The sequence below is a fragment of the Sinohyriopsis cumingii genome, chromosome 5 (assembly GCF_028554795.1).
Source record: "Sinohyriopsis cumingii isolate HCF-2022 chromosome 5, ASM2855479v2, whole genome shotgun sequence".
Taxonomy (NCBI): Eukaryota; Metazoa; Mollusca; class Bivalvia; order Unionida; family Unionidae; genus Sinohyriopsis; species Sinohyriopsis cumingii.
In genome coordinates, this window is record NC_142965.1 from 2,621,682 (window position 1) to 2,639,678 (window position 17,997).

General features: G+C 37.6%; 1 protein-coding gene across 2 annotated transcripts in view; it reads right to left on the minus strand.

The window, feature by feature from the left end:
- Positions 1–6,185: 6,185 nt before the first annotated feature.
- The window catches only part of LOC149798529 (uncharacterized), a 45,717-nt gene continuing 33,905 nt past the window's right edge, over positions 6,186–17,997 (minus strand). For both annotated transcript variants that reach the window (XM_089957340.1, XM_089957339.1), the window contains exons 5-6: positions 7,125–7,367; positions 6,186–6,426 (exon numbers count right to left, since the gene is read on the minus strand). In XM_089957340.1, the coding sequence (XP_089813466.1) occupies positions 6,401–6,426; positions 7,125–7,367 (269 nt within the window). In that variant the 3' untranslated portion in view covers positions 6,186–6,400. The remainder of the gene's footprint in view (positions 6,427–7,124; positions 7,368–17,997) is intronic.

The following is a 17,997-nucleotide window of genomic DNA, read 5'->3' on the forward strand; positions in this document are numbered from 1 at the left end:
CCATGTCCGGAGCTTTGAACAATTCTACGCTGACCCAGGTTCCCGTCAAGGCCCGTTCTTCCTGGGTGTGCTGACAAGGTTGGTCTTGGTTGCACGTTTCGGCACAAGTACGGCACAATGGAAACATCAGTTTGCCTTGGCAATGGTGAGGTAAGACGGGATGGTATAGGTTCGTGGGAGGCAAAACTTTACACTTGATCAAGCCTTCGTATTGTCGAATGTTTTTCAGGTCGATGTCTTCCGTGAACAATTGTGGGTGCCCTGCAGGAAAGGGACAATATTTGCACACGTAATGATACAGCGAACACACGTCTAAGTATTTAATTTCTTCTCCTTTCTCTTCGTCGGCTTGGTACAGCAAACAGGTTGCATTGGTCCTTCCTCCGTACAAACTATCCCTCGGGTTTAGGGGGTCCATCAGCTTGTAACTTTCCATGGCACGTTTAAACTCGGGATCGGTTTTCATACGGTGATCGTACTCGTGTTCCCACATTTCCACCACTTGGTATCCTTGCTGTTCTAACTTTAGACGTCGCTGACAAGTGTCCTGGTACAAGTCTTCCATGGTTCGTTGTAAAAATTGATTTTTAGTGCTACGATCAGGGTAACAGACGGGACATCCGTGAAATAAGCAACCGTTAAACTCGTACACGATCTTGGGGTTTTCTAAGTCCCAGCCATCGACCGAATACGTTCCGATGGTCTTTTCGCCTCCTCCGTTGCGAGCATGCTGAATTCATTTGTCTTCCTTGTCGCACAAGTAATGTAACGAGCGTAGGGCTTTGACCGAGTATTGACGTTTGACATAGTGGGTCGTTTGAGGACTGATGACAGCCATGGTGTTTTCAGGCATGAATCATTGTCGATACACTAAGGAACACGCTTTGGCAATGGTGCAAGCTTCTTTCAAAGGATCGACCCCTCCGTGTTCCATGAACAGTTCTTGAAATTTTCCACAGCAACGTCGTAAAATGTCCACGTCAGAACGACAATACTTTAATATTTCTTCCTGAAAGTCGAAAGGGTCGGAGGCGTGAATCTGGTACCAAGCGTAGAAAGCTTCTCGTTGTTCGGTACGCATGTTGTCGGGGTCGTAATAGTGAGCCTCAGGCAAATGGGGTAGAACGGCGTGTTGATTGGCTTCCGTATTGAAAAAGTGTAGAAAGTGCCCTTTAGCCATTTCTGTCATTCCAAACGTTTTAGGCATTCGACTCAAAGGCATGGCCAAATAGCTCATCGAATCTTTAAACTGCACTTGTCCCACTTGCATGAAAATGATTTTGGCTCGGTTCAAAGTGACTTTAGGACGTTCGGTGCCTTGTTCCGTATAGTATCTGAGAAGAAACTGTCCATCGTATCCGGAGAAATTGTGAGCCATCAGTGTGGCATGACGATGACAATCTCCGTAACGTTCGATGTCCTTTTGGCTCCACGTCTTGTCGATGGGTCTAAGACCCATTGGGCAAAATCGGCTAACGTGTTCGGTCCTCGAAAGATTTTTTCACGCCCTCCGGGAATCTTGCTGCAGTGAGGGCAATGACTGAAGATAGGTTCTTGAATGCACTTCTCGCACGCTCGATGAGCCACGCAGAAATTAGGAATGTGAATGCCAGTCTCTTGCATGCATTCGAAATCGAAAAAGATGAAATTGCCTTTCTTCTTGTGACCGTCCTCTTTCTCTGGTGGGGGTTGGTATTTTTGCACGTAGCATTCGTGTTGCAGGTCCACGATGTGGTGACAAATGTGACATTTTTTTTCCTGAACATACGTGTGTCTTGGTACTGTTGGTACGTAGGCCTTGTCGACACGGAGGGCACAATCTCAGCTGTTGACAAGCACATTTCTGCTGTGAACCTTGCGTCTTCAGATGTTGTTGGTAACAGGCAGGGCTGACAAACGTGCGCAGACAAGCAGGACAATGTACTCTTTCTTGTCCTTCGCTCAGACAGGGTAGAGAGGCCAAACATCCTGGGCATTTCCATCCGCAATGTTTGTGTTGCTCTCGATTGTTATAGCCATAGTCACATTTCTCACAGTAATAACTGTATCCCAGGAATCCAGTTATAGTGTTAATGGTATCAAAATGGTCATCGTGATAATAGACATGAATGTATTTTCCGTCCTTAAAGTCTTCCCTCGAAACAACAGAGGTCCGCGCATTTCTTGAGGGTGCACTTTCAAGGTGTAGAGTGGAGCTAGGACATCTTGCAATTTCTGCATCTCAGGAATGCCACAGGGTGTGTCTTTGGACAGTCCGGCTTGTTGTAACAGGAATTCTGCTTCGTTTCGTTGTTTGGCTCGGTCGGATCGTTGAATACTTTTCCAGGCTCTTTTCCATTCTACCGTGTCGTTCTTGTTGGCATAGGTTCGTCCCACAACGATGGCTCGGGCTAAACACATCTGGTCTTGAGAATTGTGAATTTGGACGAGACTCTTTTTGGTGTTGCGAAGGTCGTTCACCAATAACACCTTATTGCGTTGTCCGGTCTCTTGAGGAGGAGAGACGTGGGCCATTTTCAGTGTGGCTTTTCCATCGGTGATGTCAAACTGGTCATTAGATTGTTGTACGTGTTGAATCTTGTCCATGACTTTGGAAGGGGTTAGTTCTGCGGGTCTGCTAAACTCGATCCAAACAGGGGATTTCAAGCTGTCGTGATCTATGGATAGTGCCAAGCGATCGTCTTCTTTGGGTTGACATTGTCGCTTGAGTGCGGTGAGCAAAGAATCCCACATCTCGGTGATAAACCATTCTGCTTTCTCCAATGGTACGTCGGACTTGAAATCTTTAAACTTCACTGTGTAGGTGTAAGCCGTGGTTCTAAATTTTCTAGAGGAGCGCTTTTCCATCTCTCGAATGGAATAGTACTTTTCAGGGTTGACTAAGGGTGGTGAACTTTGTTTAGAGGGTTCGGATTCTGGTTCACTCATGTCCTCTTCAAAATCACTGGCATGAATTTGTGCCAAGACATCAGCTCTGGTACGAGGCGATAGATCACGTTTCTGCCTCTTACTTTCTTCTTCTTTCTTCTCGAATGAATAGGATCGTTTCATCTTGAGTGCAAAACGTCAAATGACTCAAGTTTAAACACCATAGAGTAATTTATAGTCATGGCAAACCAGCGTATATAAAAAGGGTGTGTGTCTTGTTCTTTCACTATTCATTTCACTTTCAAACAAAGCACAACGATGGAAGAGACTACCCAGATGGAACTTTTCATCAGAACTTTGCGAGGGGTCATTAGAAGATTCTCTTCAGACCAGCCGACGGACTACTCTCCTTCCTTTCGAGATAAAAGTCAAGATACTTGCTATATCTGTCAGAAGAAAGGGCATTGGTCTTCAGAGTGTCCAGACCGTCAAAAAAGAAAAAAAACAGGGGCTAGAAAAGACAAAAGTCAAGATACCTGTTATTATTGTCAAGAAAAAGGACATTGGTCTCCAGATTGCCCAAAAAGGAAACAAGAGGAGTCGGAAGAAAAGACGGATTCTTCAGAAGAAGAGAGAGATTCTTCAGAGGAAGAAAGCAGGCAGGTGAAGAAAAAGAAACAGGAGAAGATAAGAAGAAGGGAAGAAAGTGAGGAGGAAGAGGAGGAAAAGACAGTGACGGTGAAGAAATTGAAAAAAAAGAGAGAGTAAAAAAGAATCAGAAGAAGTGAATGTAATTTATAAAGTGTTCTGTTGTGAATTGTGAATTGGATTGTAACTATGGAGAAAAGAGTACATTAATTATATAAGGTATGTGTCTTTGAGTTTTTATTTTAAATAAGAAGCTACACTCACGCACTCATACACAGACATGTACTATAAGGGTAAAATGTTTTTTTTTGTTGATTTTTGAGTTATTGGCAAATTGAAAGGCTATCTCTTTTCGAGAGAAGTGGGTGGCCCTGAAGAGGGCCTTTTTTGGTGTAGGGGTGAGTTTAAGCAATCAACTTTAACTGCCTTAAGCCTTTGCCACGCCCGAGGCCTACTTCTGATGATGATGATTGGGTTGAAATCACTAAGGGTGGTACGATAGGCTTAGTCACAGGGTTGGCGTGTTTAGCTCGGGAAGGTCGTATTCTCTTCGGTCGTGATAAAGAAGTCTGATACATTTGTTTCAGACTTCTTAACTCCGCTAAAATGCCCAACAGTACCGTGGCCGTTTTATTTTCACCCTCTTGTTTCTTTGCTGCTACTTCTTCTTGTTGTTGTTTTTTTCTTACCTCTTCTTGTTGCTGTTGCTGTTGCTGTAGGAGAAAAGCTTGTTCCGCTTCCTTTTGTTGTTGCATAAATTTCTCCAATTCTTCTTTCTGTCTCTGTCTAAAATTCTCCACTTGCGGTAATGAAGAATGAGACGAAGGTTCCGGAACAAATTCTTGCGAGGTAAGAAAATCCACAAAATCCCAATGTACCTCTTCTGAAAGTAAGTCCGGGTTCCCTTGGGCGGTCTCCACTGCTGGTGCACCCCAATGGATCGTTTTCTGAGTTTCCGTCATGTTGAATCACTGTCGCATAGATTGACAGCACACAGGCGCTAGCGAATCTATATAGACCACATGACGTCACAGACTGCTCTCTTCGGATTGGATGCGGGCTGACTGAATTTTGTAACGCGTGTTCGGATTGGTGAATGAACTCAATCCGTTTCAATCCTTCCTCTACCTATAAATAAGCGCAGTTCACTGCATTGATTCACCTGTTCTCGTCGCCTCACGATGTGGACCACAGTTGAATTATCCACCCTTGTGTCTTCAATGATGTTTAGGACGGACATGCTCATGTATGTCCGGTCCAAGTGGACTGTTGTTGATAGGACAGATACTAGTCTATGGATGAGAAGAGTTTACATAGAAAGACAAGGATGCCTCAAGAGGGTACTTGTGTATGGACCTGCAGTTAGAAGGAGTTTAAGAAGAAGAAGATGTGACAGATGCCGTCTATGTTAATATTAATATTAAGATAAACCCAAAAGCCCTTTTCAGGGCCACCCACATTTCTCGAAAAGAGATAGCCTTTCGATTGCCTACCCCTTTTTTAATTTTTTTTTAAAAAAGAATCCCATGTTCAATTCCCCTTGTCCCTAAAGTAGTTTTTTTTCTAACATGTTCAATTCCCCTTTGTCCCTAGACAAACTCAAACTCTATTCCCATGTTCAATTCCCCTTGTCCCTAGACAGACCCAAACTCTATTCCCCATGTTCAATTGCCTTTGTCCCTAGAATCGATTTTTTTTTTCCATTGTTCGAATGCCTTTGTCGCTAAAATGGATATTTCCTTTTGTTTCCTTTCTCCAATGTTAAATTCCATTGTCGCTAATCTTACCCAGGTTTTTGCCCATGTTAAATTTCCATTGTCGCTAATCTTACCCAGGGTGGTTAATGTTAAATTTCCATTGTCGCTAATCTTACCCAGGGGGTGTTTTTAATGCTAATTACCATTGTCGCTAATCTCACCCCATTCACTACTAATGTCAGTCCCTTTGAAATGCGTTCAAACAGAAATTATTGTCCACCCTCCTTCCCCTACCATATGAATCAAACATTACTATCATCTTTAAATGAATAATTATATGTACGTTCAGTTGAAAAAAGTCAAATCTTTATTCAAAATTGTTTAAGAACTATGCAAATACAATGTTTCCAGCACAGCTAATACTGATATATGGAGGCTTTCAAGGAGATTTTGACAATATCATACGCCGTTATAAATTGCATGAAAAGGAGTATTTTGACAATATCATACGCTGTTGTCAGTTACAAGTCATCGAGTATACTGACAATATCATACGTCGTTGACCGCTCCGGTAGCCTAGTGGTTAGAGCGTCCGCCTCAGATGCGGGAGGTCGTGGGTTCGATCTACGGCCGAGTCATACCAAAAACTTACAAAAATGGTACTAACAGCTACATCACTTAGCGCTCAGCATTAAGCGGTTAGGGTTAGGACTGGTCGGCCTGGTGTCAAAATAATGTGACTGGGTGGGACATCATGTTACATGTCTGCGACATGATGCTCCAGTGCTAGGCATCACTATAAACTGCTACACTGCATACATCGTAGCGATATGACTGCACAATTGTTAAAGCTACGTTAAAAATCTAAATCTCATTCACGCCGTTGTCAGTTACAAGTCAAAGAGTATATGAACAACAACATACGCCATTACCATGACAAGTCAATGAGAGCATTCACAAAATACGCCTGTGTCAGATAAAAGTTCTTTATTAGGACAACATATGGAGTTTAAGAAAATGAGTGTGCTGAAAATATTAAATTAACAACTCGTCAGAAGAAAAAGACTATCACCTCGGATGTATTGAAAGGGAGTTAAAGTACAGAATATGAAAAAGCTCTCTGATTCAGATATTCAAGCGTTGGCCTTCGTAGGACATCACATAATGGTTTTAATTAGTTGACCGCATCACTGGGTGTACAGTGGTAGGTATTCTGAAAATAAAAATAGACATCATTAGCATCAAAATCTTTTGATTCTCCTGTTTTTTTATATTTATTTATTTATTTTGTGGATCTGTGAATATGAAAAATTTACATAATAAGCCCAAGAAAGCCTAAAATCCAACTGCGCATGTGTGTTTCATTAAAATATTTATTCATTTATTTATCTCGCTCTAATAGTACAGTTGTAATGCTTTACAGGAAGTTGAGCATTGAGGAATAAAAGAAAACATTTAGTGAGTGTGTCCAAAATACTTCGAACGTGTAGAAGTATACAGCCTTCACAGCATTGATTTATAAGGTAATGCTTTTGACACAACATAAACAGTTAAAAAAATAATGAATGGCGTTTAACATGATTTATTTAAACGTCATACACTGAGTGAATACACTTTTTTGAGTTCCTTAGCACAATATAAATTTGTTTAAAAATATATATTTTCATCAATAAGGACTTGTTGTCATTACAAAACCGCTGTAATAAGCTTATACATGTACGTCAAGTGATCTTCATCAATTGTGTTCTTTAACGTATATGTCTTATCCATTTCGAACAGTTTTAGGTAGGAAGGCACACGTTTAGCGATCACTTCCTTTCTATCTTGGATTAAATTCACAACTGATGTTAGTCAATATTTTGGCGCTGTTTGGTTAGAAATGACTATGACATTTATTTATCACATCGCTACCTTCCCACGAGAGTCGACTATCGCCATTTTGATCTGCACTCATATAATATCCCATAGCCGTTTGTTCTGCTTCCTGTCGGGGCATGCCCACGTTCATGGCGATTTTGATTAGTTCGTCCTTGCTGACAAAACCATCATTGTTCAAGTCCTCAAGCTGGAACCATTCCATGGCCGTGGCAGTGTCATAGTCTGGAGCACTGATCTCTAGCAGGTAGTCCGGGATGAAATCGACTGAGCCATCGCCTGAAATGGATCGTGAAGTCTTTGTATGCAGTATTCACAGTCTTCGTCATCAGGTAATATTAAAATAAACCCCCAATATAGAAGACCTGCAATTCGCATTCCTAGGTTGAATACGAACTTTTCGTGCACACTGAAGCAGCTTAATAGGTCTGTGTGTTGTATGAATGAATGCACATGCATTGTAAAATCGTGCATGATGCAAGGTTAGGATATATGCTAGCTGAACACCCTCTATCTATGCCAGTTCATATTTTGTGCACATAAAGATTTACCTTTGACCTGAACCAGGATGTGCCATCAAATGTGTATATACATGCGTAGTCCCTTACATTTGTATTCTAAGAATCGATCTCGTGGTACCAGTTTCAGGTTCTAAGTGCAGGCTAATACATGGTCAAAATTTGTATCGGTGTAAATTAAATTCTACAAGACCTTCAGTACGAAACAGACATCATGTCCCCCGCCCCCACTATCCTGCCCTCATTCAATTAAATAACCTTCCTAGAGTTTAACCCCTGCTTCGTATGGAAAGACAAGAGTAACTGTGTGGGAGGAATGCCAGATAAAGGTAATTCGAGTCTCCCCATACAGAGTGCAGCGTAGCAATCAAATTCAGCCAGTAAGCATTATCGCAGTTTTACTCCTTTTTAAATTGCAAATGGGCCCTACTGTATAAATTTTCAAAAAATATATACTTTGCTTTCATTTGTTTCCTGTTTTATTTAAAATGTAAAAAAAAAATGAATTTAAACTGTTGTTCAATATAATAAGGCAGAATATCGCATTTAAAGACTGCCAAACATTTTCGAACTTAAGGCCTTCCTCGTCTAAAAATAGATTTTGTTTACCCTAATACGATCGCATGACAAATTCAAAATGGAAATCTAAGGTCTCTTCTGAGAGTGGATGATTTCATGTTGATTTCTGTGATAATAAAATACTACGAGCTGCTGTTACCGATGGAATGAAATAGGTTTAATACATAGTAATGTAATTTTGAAGTAAAGCAGTTTTTCCAGGCAGTCTTAGAGCAGTGCATACACTATAATGGAATCATGGAATCATCAAAAAGAGTAACTGATTGCAACTTTATGTTAGCATCTCTCTCTTTCTCTCTCTCTCTCTTTCTCTCAGAATAATGCTTATTAATACACACGCTCATCGCAAGTTCATCCACTATGCAGGTTCAGTGTTATCAAGTGAAGCTGTAGAGAAGTTTATTTTAGAATGTAAAGAGAAATGTCTCCACAGACATGGTCAAAGTAAATCACATTTCCCTCCAACTTAAGGGGATGGTATTATAAACGGAAATATTTTGAACAAGTCGTAACTCTTGACTTGTTTCCCCAAAAATGAAGAATTATCAAGTGGTAAGCACAGCATACTTTAAAAGAACCCAATTATGGCGAACTAGGCAAAGTTGAAAATAACAGAAACAAAACAAAAATTTGAAATCTGCATTTTAAACGTTGTTCAGAGATTTGTTATCTCCTGAATGCATTAAGTTCAAATCTTGTCCCTTTAGTTTTTTGTAGTGGTGGTGGATGGGTGCTGGAATATTTAATCCCAAAACTACAAATTTCCAACCTTGAGCCTTTAAAAATATCACGTTATTTGGAGAAAAGAATATATTATATCCAATTTTTTAATTGAAAAAAATTATCAATCTTGATGTAATAGAGAAAAAAAAATATTTGTCGTGTGAAACTAAATCCATGTGTCACCCTAATCTACTGCCAAGATATTTTATATATTTTATTTATACTTTTCATTAATTTAAAATTTTTCATTTAATTTTCATGACTGTAGAGGAAAGGGTTGTGAGGTACATACAAGTAGCGGATGCGGAAAGGCAAACCACAAATAACAACCTACGCAAATATATTATTATTATTATTATTATTATTATTATTATTATTATTATTATTCCAGTTTTATAATAAAAAACATTTTTAAAGTTTGATGTGTTTGGGCGAAATTCTGTAGGTAATTTAATGGTATTTGTGATACACGAGTTCCACGGATTGTGAGATATTTAAAGTCGACAGTCGTTGACAAACAGGAAAATTGTATTTCTTCCCTTCCGGTGATAATTTTATCATACTTAAATTATTATTTATTTTATGACAGTGGGCAGGAACGCTGTTTTACATGCAAATACGCATGCAAAACATCACTTTCCTTTCTCCAAGAACACAAATTTAAATGTATTTTGCAAACAGAATCTCATTTTCGAAAGCAAAGTACGTAAATATAGACCTGATCAGGGTAAAAATATATATGGACTCCTTTAAAGTAACAGTTAACTTATGTCAGTGTAAGCTAAGTTCACAATGAGTTTAAAAGGACAAAGTGGTTTGGGATTCTAATATATGAGAATCGCTGACAGGTCTCTGCAAAGCTAACTTAAATAATTCTGTTAGACAGTGGTTTTAAAGGTTCTTTATGTGATGTGATACCTGAAAAAACGATGATAAGGAATATAAATAAAAACAAATTCCTGAAGAATGAAATCCTGCTGAACGCATGTACTCTCCATATAATGCGAAACAAAAGAAATGTTGGGTGACAGTGCTCTGAATAACATAATATTAATGACATCAGAAACAGTTTTTTTTGTTGTTTTAAGGCATGAACTCATGTAAAGGTCAACATGATAAAAGTATACTTTTATGCCTTCACTCTCCACGTTAATTTTAAATAAGGTTAACTTTATCCGTTATATTGAATGTACGTCATTTCCTCCAGTATTAATATAAAACACCATTGTGATTTAAATTTGTTGCAAGCATCGACTGAAAATTATGGTACCAGTTACATCAAACTAATCCCGTCTGCAGAGGCGAATTTTCCACAAAACATATTTCTACTTCGGAGGGATGCTACTTCGCTGATTTTATGTTTACCTGGAATCATAAGCTTCTACGGTAACAGCCGCAGTTCGAATATGTATACAATGTGCAAAAGGGGGTACCATTTTGGTTTTGTATGTAGCTATACGAATTAATCCATTTCTCATCCGGAGATGTGACACCGGAAAATCTTGTTATCAATAATGTCTGGTATATGCATGTTTTTATTCCAGGCTACTTTCCTATAACTGCTTCTTTAATTTATATTTCCTAATTTTTGCACACTTTAGTTGCTTACATATATTAACTGCAACCAATATGAATATATCAGAATTATACATTTTTATAAGAGGTAAAAATCGATCCTCTGTCACAACTTTTTCTACAAGAAAACTTCCCGTATCGGAAAATAAACTGAGATGTTAGAGGCCGAGTTCTCCTAAACTGCTGGGCGTGCTGTGCTAAACCTTTACGGGTGTACTAAATAAACCGATCTCTATAGATCGCTTACGTATTGTACATTATCCCGAATTATCCCTGTGAAACCCTTGAGCAGCAACAAAGTTTCCCAAGTCCAAATAACCTGAATTTTGGTTAGTGATACACTCTTGACAAACATAGAGGTAAATATCTGCAGACCCTTAACGTAGTGTACCGGAAATTCACATGTAGGCAGTAGTCAAACTTTAAAGCACAGGAAGCAGTGGCGTCACTCGGGTTGGTGTCACCCAGTGCGGTAGCTCATGGTGTCACCCCCATGGTCCTCCTTCCGTAACAGACCATACAGAATCCTTAGTAATGTCATTTTGGTGTCACCCCCTCTGATGGTGTCACCCGGTGCAGTCCGCACCCCCCGCATCCCCCTAGCGACGCCACTGCTGTGCCTGCTAGTTATGTATTTAACTATGATCGGTTATCCGCTTATGAAATCCGACTAGACCGAGCAGTGTGTGCTCTGTAAAATTTGCAATTTTTCATTTTGGTGTCACCCCTCTGAGATGGTGTCACCCGGTGCGGTCCGTACCCCCCGCACCCCCCTAGCGACGCCACTGCCAGGAAGGTATTTACTTGTATACTCTGCAGGGTTGTTATGCGTAGAGCGACATCAACTTCTCTGATTTACTGAACCAAGTTCTGATGAATAAACAAATATCTAAAACGAGCGAATGAATGTATGTTGTTTCTGTCTGTCTGTATGTATGTCCAGTGTATATGCATAAAATGTCTCCGCCATATGACAATATTTCAGATTTTAAAACAAAACAAAAAAAAAAATTTCGCAAGAGATCACAAGGTTCGTATTGTCATACTAGCATAAGAATGTTTGATGTGAACCGGAATTAAGATTTGGTTACTGGGAAAATAGTATGTTTCCATACAATATTAAACAAACTTGAAGGAACAGTTTAGTATTCGTCACTTTTTTAAAGTGATTTGTCTTTTCAATCATTTTTCATTTAAAAATTCTCTTGAAAACCCATTTGTTTGTAAAAGCAACAATACGAGTTCATGTACAGGAAGTACATGCATTTGTCAACGAAAGTGCACAATGTACACTGACCATGAAGAAAAGAATACGACCAAAGATCATAACTCTAGAAGGAGTGTAATAAAAGCGATCCCCCAATAAAGGGAATAAAGGATGCCAAGATTCAGACTGTATTTAAAAGCATATATAACCGAAGAAACGTGTTTGAGAAGTCATGGCACAAATTAAACGGACCCCGAGTCTATTGTTAGTAGCCGATGGAAGTGTTTTAGAATAGCAGTATAACTTTGATTCTTCCAGTAAAACGACCTTTCTGCCAAATCTACCTTATCCCATAAGGTTACACAGGTGCCCTCATTTCTGAAAAGTGATTGTTGTTGTTGTTGTTGTTCTAGGGTTTAACGCCATTTTTCAGCACAAGATAAGCTGTAACTGGTGGAGGAAGAACCCTGGAAAACCCAGGGAAGAACCATCGACCCACGAGAAGCTACTGGCAGGCTTTCCCACGTATCCACGCTGGCCGAGCCTTGGACTGGAACCCACACAGACAGAGGTGAGATGGCAGTGATCCGGAACAGTGAGCGCTTTAGACCACTCGGCCACTCGGGGCCCCTCTGAAAGGTGACTACCAGAACTTTGTAAATGTTTGAATTGATAGATGTCCAATGTAAATTTATTAAAGTCATTTGCAGTTTAAAATGAGGTCTGACCACTCTCATAGATTGAAAATCTTAGAAAGTAGGCTTGAAACAATATTGAATGTTACCATTCAATGCCATGACGTCCTAATTGCTAGAAAAAGTCTCAACTCCTTACTGCAGTTGGACCAACAATTACTTTGGAGGATCCGACTGTTCCCTTAACACCAGGAACGATTCTGACACACATCCTAGTGTAACGCTACCCAACGAGCTGAGTTTGCTCCTTATGGCAAAACTGTGTAAAGTAAGGTTACTCGCAGAGGTCCTCACAGAGATAAAACGGTGGACCAGTCTTCCGTGAAAACTAAAAGTACTGTGATATTTTACCATGTCGCATTAAGGAATCAAATCAATAGGCAAAATCCGATATCTTTATACACTGTTGAAGAAATAAAATGCAAGAAAGTATCTACTATTGAACTGATCAAGGATATGGAAGCCTTCAGGAACAAGACACCTACCCTTGTTATACATGTGGTCAAAAATAGAATGTTGGAGGTTAATTTCATGTGTGATGGTACGTATTTAGACAATTTGTCCATGGTATTCATATAGTTAGTTAACTGTGATCATCTTATCGTGCTATTAGGTACTCCTTGTCAAAGTGGTAAAGACACATTAATGAAGCAGATATGTTCATCATTCAACCAGAAAGTGGGACTGTCCTAAGAATCAACCCTAATGCGACGATAAGTGACACAACTAGCTTTTCATAAAGGGCCAAATTTTTGAAATTTTCTTTCAGGAAGATCAAATCTATGCATCAAATCAGGGGGTACTAAACTCGCATCAAATTTGATCGATTGTTTAAAGGTTCTCTATTGTGTGCCTAACAAGCAATAAAACCCCGTTCTTAATAAATGGGTTCTGTCAATTGTCAGCGTAATAGGCATAGAAAGTAATCCTTCACAAGGCGCATACATGAAAATTTTTAAATTTTAAAGCAAGCAAACTCAATGATGATACATTTTCAAGTATACTCAATATTGATACAACATGCTTTGCTGAAACCCTCGCACGAAGTAACAAGTTAAGTGTCTATTAGGTAGTGAATGTTTATAGTCCAGAGTGTGACCCCATTCATATGGATGTATTGCTGCTCAAAATGAATTATTGACTTAAATTAGAAAATACTGGAAATTCTGGATTTGTTTGGCTTAAAATATATAAAAGAAATTATTTGTTACAACCCAACATATGATATTCATCTTCTCTGAATGCAGATATTTCAAATAAGTATTCCATCCTGACGACTGACTTTACACTTGCAACAGATAAATATCCAAATATTGTTATGATGCAAAAAATATTCTATGATGTTGTAGAACTTTGATAACCAGGTAACGACTGCTAGAATTAAATGTAATATATCCATTCTGTTGTAAACCCCAAAAGCTCAAAAGTCATATTTGACGTTAAACAGAAGGTACCCATTTATTTTATAAAGAAATTAAGTGAAAGCTTTTCGATTCTATCTCTGACCCACACAAGAATTTAGAAGAATGAATAGTAAACTGACACTGAGATACTTAAAGAACATGTTAGCAAGTACTAATTTATAATTAGTATAATTAGGAAAACAAGCACATAAAGTACAGTTAAACCCATTCAAATATAGCTTTAACGAATAAAGGACTCATTCATAGGTAAATAATTCCGCTGAAAATATATCAGCATGCTATTATTATGTACAAATGAAAGTAAACTACATGAAGAAATGGCGATAGGTTGATACTGGTGCAAATTGAACAAGATTATTTTTTTTACACCAAAAATTTATCAAATCCTGATATAACCTCTGGAATTATTTATTTGCATCAAAAAGGCGCAAAAGAATGTAAAATTAATCCTCAGATTTAGGATGAAAATAATAAAATCACAAGGATGACTTTCTTTTTTAGTCGTGTCAATTCATTTCCCAATAATGTAACAGTACGTCTTTTCCCCATGGATACGTACGAGGTTTGACAGTACGTCTTTTCCCCACGGATACGTACGAGGTTTGACAGTACGTCTTTTCCCCATGGATACGTACGAGGTTTGACAGTACGTCTTTTCCCCATGGATACGTACGAGGTTTGAAGTTGGATCTGCTAGAGATTGTAATTACATTTCTTTTTCACTTTATATCCTTAAACCTTAAGGCTATATACATTACACTTCAACGAGCAGCACTACATTAGACCAGAACATATCAGTTTGTGAAAATTAAATTATGGGATGGCTTTCTAACAGATTATTAGGATGAGCCTTATGGGAATTAAATTTGTCTTAAGAAATTAAATTCAGATAGTCTTGTTTATAGAGTTCCTCTCACCACAACATCCGAAATACCTTCGACGTTGATTGTCGTATATTGATTGCGTTCCTTTTGTTTATTTAGTTTCTGAACTGCGTAGACGTAGAAGTTAAGTGAAAACTATTCTATTTTAAGCCTGTGTTTATGTAGAATACCCAGATTGCTGAGTCCAAGAGAACGTATTGAAATGATAAAGAACTAATGCTGCCTTACTAATACGACCGTTGAATCAATACAATAATCGGCATATTTTGCCGAGCAAGCACACGTTGTGCTGTTATATACATAATTGGTTACATAAAAAGATTAAACTTGTATCAAATTTTGCAGGAGACGGTGGGGTCTATAGAAACGTCTAGAATCTTTGTTGGCTAAAGACATTGATTTCAAAACTACCGTTTCTTGATAATGATAAAATCTTCCTGATTATCTTTAAATTAGTTCTAAATAACGTGATAGACACTTGTTCTAGAAATGAATTTTAAGAACTACGGCGCAGAGACTGTGTTGATGTCTTAGGCATAAAAAGGCGTTTACATATCTTTCGGTTGTAATATATTTGGATCAATCTCGAGGATATTCACCCGTCGATACCAATTACTTCTAGTACCAATTCTAGGTCAGTTCTGCTATTGTGTATTTAACACGCAGAAGAAATCAACACCTCGACTGGATTTTGGTACGAAGACAATCGCATGCTTGTAGAATGTTAATTAAACTTTCTTAGTTCTTAAATAATACATACATTACCTCTAGGTTTGTAAGATGGGATCAATATGCACTGAGCATTATATAATAATGAGGAACTTTAAATTGATTACGTATAAATGTTAATGAACTTAAATTTTATTCAAGACTGATTTTTCTATAAATTTACTGAGGTCGCAAGATAAAAATTTGATTATTTTCAAAATGTACTGTTAAGGATAATTCACCCACTTCCCCCAACCGGCGCCCAAAAATAGAATTTTTGAAATACAGTTCTACTTGAAAAGCACGGTACCATTTCTGTAAGACGAACGTGTTCTGTTGGATATACATCCAATGCATAGCTACCAGTATCTTCTGTAAGTGTATCGACATCCATAACTTGTGTCCATGTATGGACTGATCTGTTCCTATCATCGTTACATTTACTGGTTTCTTTACATGTTTTTCATCACGTTAAAAATATGATTTAAAATATATAGAATTTTTGTAATTTAACAATGAGGAAGAGAATAAAATTCAAGATAGCCATCATACCATTACTGATAATAGGGTATCTGTTGCTAACTAGATGGGATACAACTACTCTCTTTCCTATGTTCGTATGACAAATCTAATTAAAGTGAGCGAGACATGTCGTGCCGATGAGGAGAGACTTTTTTTGGATTGGTCCAGTGATATCAACCGACTTAACATGAGAAACCTGATCTCTCGAACAAAATGAATATTCAAGGACTTACGAAAGCCGTATTTATGTTATCGAAAGTTTCTTTATCTTACGTTTAAAGAGCCTATTATGTTATTTTGGAATGAAGAGTATTGGGTTTGAGAAGTGTTGCAGTCTCAGGATGTGTCCGTATGATCTCTGTCACGCGATGCCAAAACATCAAAATGAAATAGAATATGAAAGTTAATGGTAATTTTCACAACTTATGACCCATATAGTCAAGCGAAAGGAAACTGAAGGAATGTAGATACAAAAATAAATTTACAAAATGAGAAATATCACAACAATTAAGGGACTGCTTCGAATGGTCTTTTGTTGAAACTATCAATTAGAAATATATGTATATTAATGTGCAAAAATCTAACTGTCCACTTGCCAATACTTTTTAATATATTTACATCTACTGGCAAAAATCTCCCTGTTTGCTTACCAGTAATTCGTATGGATGGTATATAATGTATCGATTTTCACTGGCCAAAATTACACTGTTGGTTACGAATGATTGGATAATAATGTCTGTTTTAACTGACTAAATTGATTTTGCCAAAATCTGTAACAGGCCATAACCTCACTATCTGCTCACAATCAGTTTGTTAAAGTTATAGACCTACAGTAAAAGGTAATTAACACTAGATCATAGTTAATTAAACAGCTACGACACTGCTAAACAGTATCCTAATTCTGTTAATCTTATTTATCGGTATGACATAAACAGATTTTATGTATATCTATATTTTGGGCATTAATTATTTTCTAATAATAATTTTTGTAAAGGTAATTTGCTTAATGACACTTTTAATACTAATATCCTATGATCGTAGTATTCACTTAAAAGTTATGTCATATATCAATAGCTTTGATTAATTCATACAGTTCTAAGATTGAGTCATACTGTTAGTTCAAGTAAACGTCAAGAGATCCTACAAGAACATAGTTCTACTGAAAGACCAAGTTAGCCTAATTTATAATTAGTCTTTTTTAGAACAGTTGTTCTGTTTACTGATAGAATGATTATTAATTTAAAGCCTCGTATTGCACTGGATCTATTGCATATTATCATTTTATATAAAAAATAATTAAAATAGAGAATCAAGCATTCTTAGTAGCAGTGTGTCAGTCTTGGAACAGACATATTGAGAGGACGGATTTTTGAATTTAATTTAATGTTTCGTTGGAATTACAGTACTCCAAAGTTCATTTAAAGACTGATTGGATACATAACAGCTGTACGAAATTAGCGTGAATTCATTTAAAGACATTTTGTAATGATAATATAGTGAATCTTCTCTATTGTTGATACACCATTACAATGCCGACTATCATTATGAAATCATTTGTAACTCATTGGGATTACTCGAAACGTTTGGAATTGATAGAACATCTAGGAATTTAGGAATTAGTTCACTATACTGTAAGTTAATTTTAATTCTTACACTTTTAATTTTAGGCAAACAAATCATACTTTCAGTTATACAAAACCTTTTGCTTTTGCTTTATTATTATTTGTTTTAAGACCACATTGTCGTAGCAAAGAAATTTGGTTGATTTCAATATTGAGATAAGAACACGTGACATCTAAAGTAGAGGACTTTGTTGCATCCTATCCACGAGGGGTTAAAGTATTTAAGAAAAGGATGAGCTTACGAAACATTATGATCTTTCTGATTCGAATCTGTCTGAAGCGAAGGCTTCTTTAACGAAGTTTGAGGTAAAAAATATTTTGATTCAACTTTTGGTGAAAATGTGTATTCTAGATAGAAGTACACAGGATTTGATAAAGACGTCTCTATCTGGTTCAGACAGGACATTAAGGGAATTTACATTAAACATCCAGATGGAAGTTAAGTTACGCAA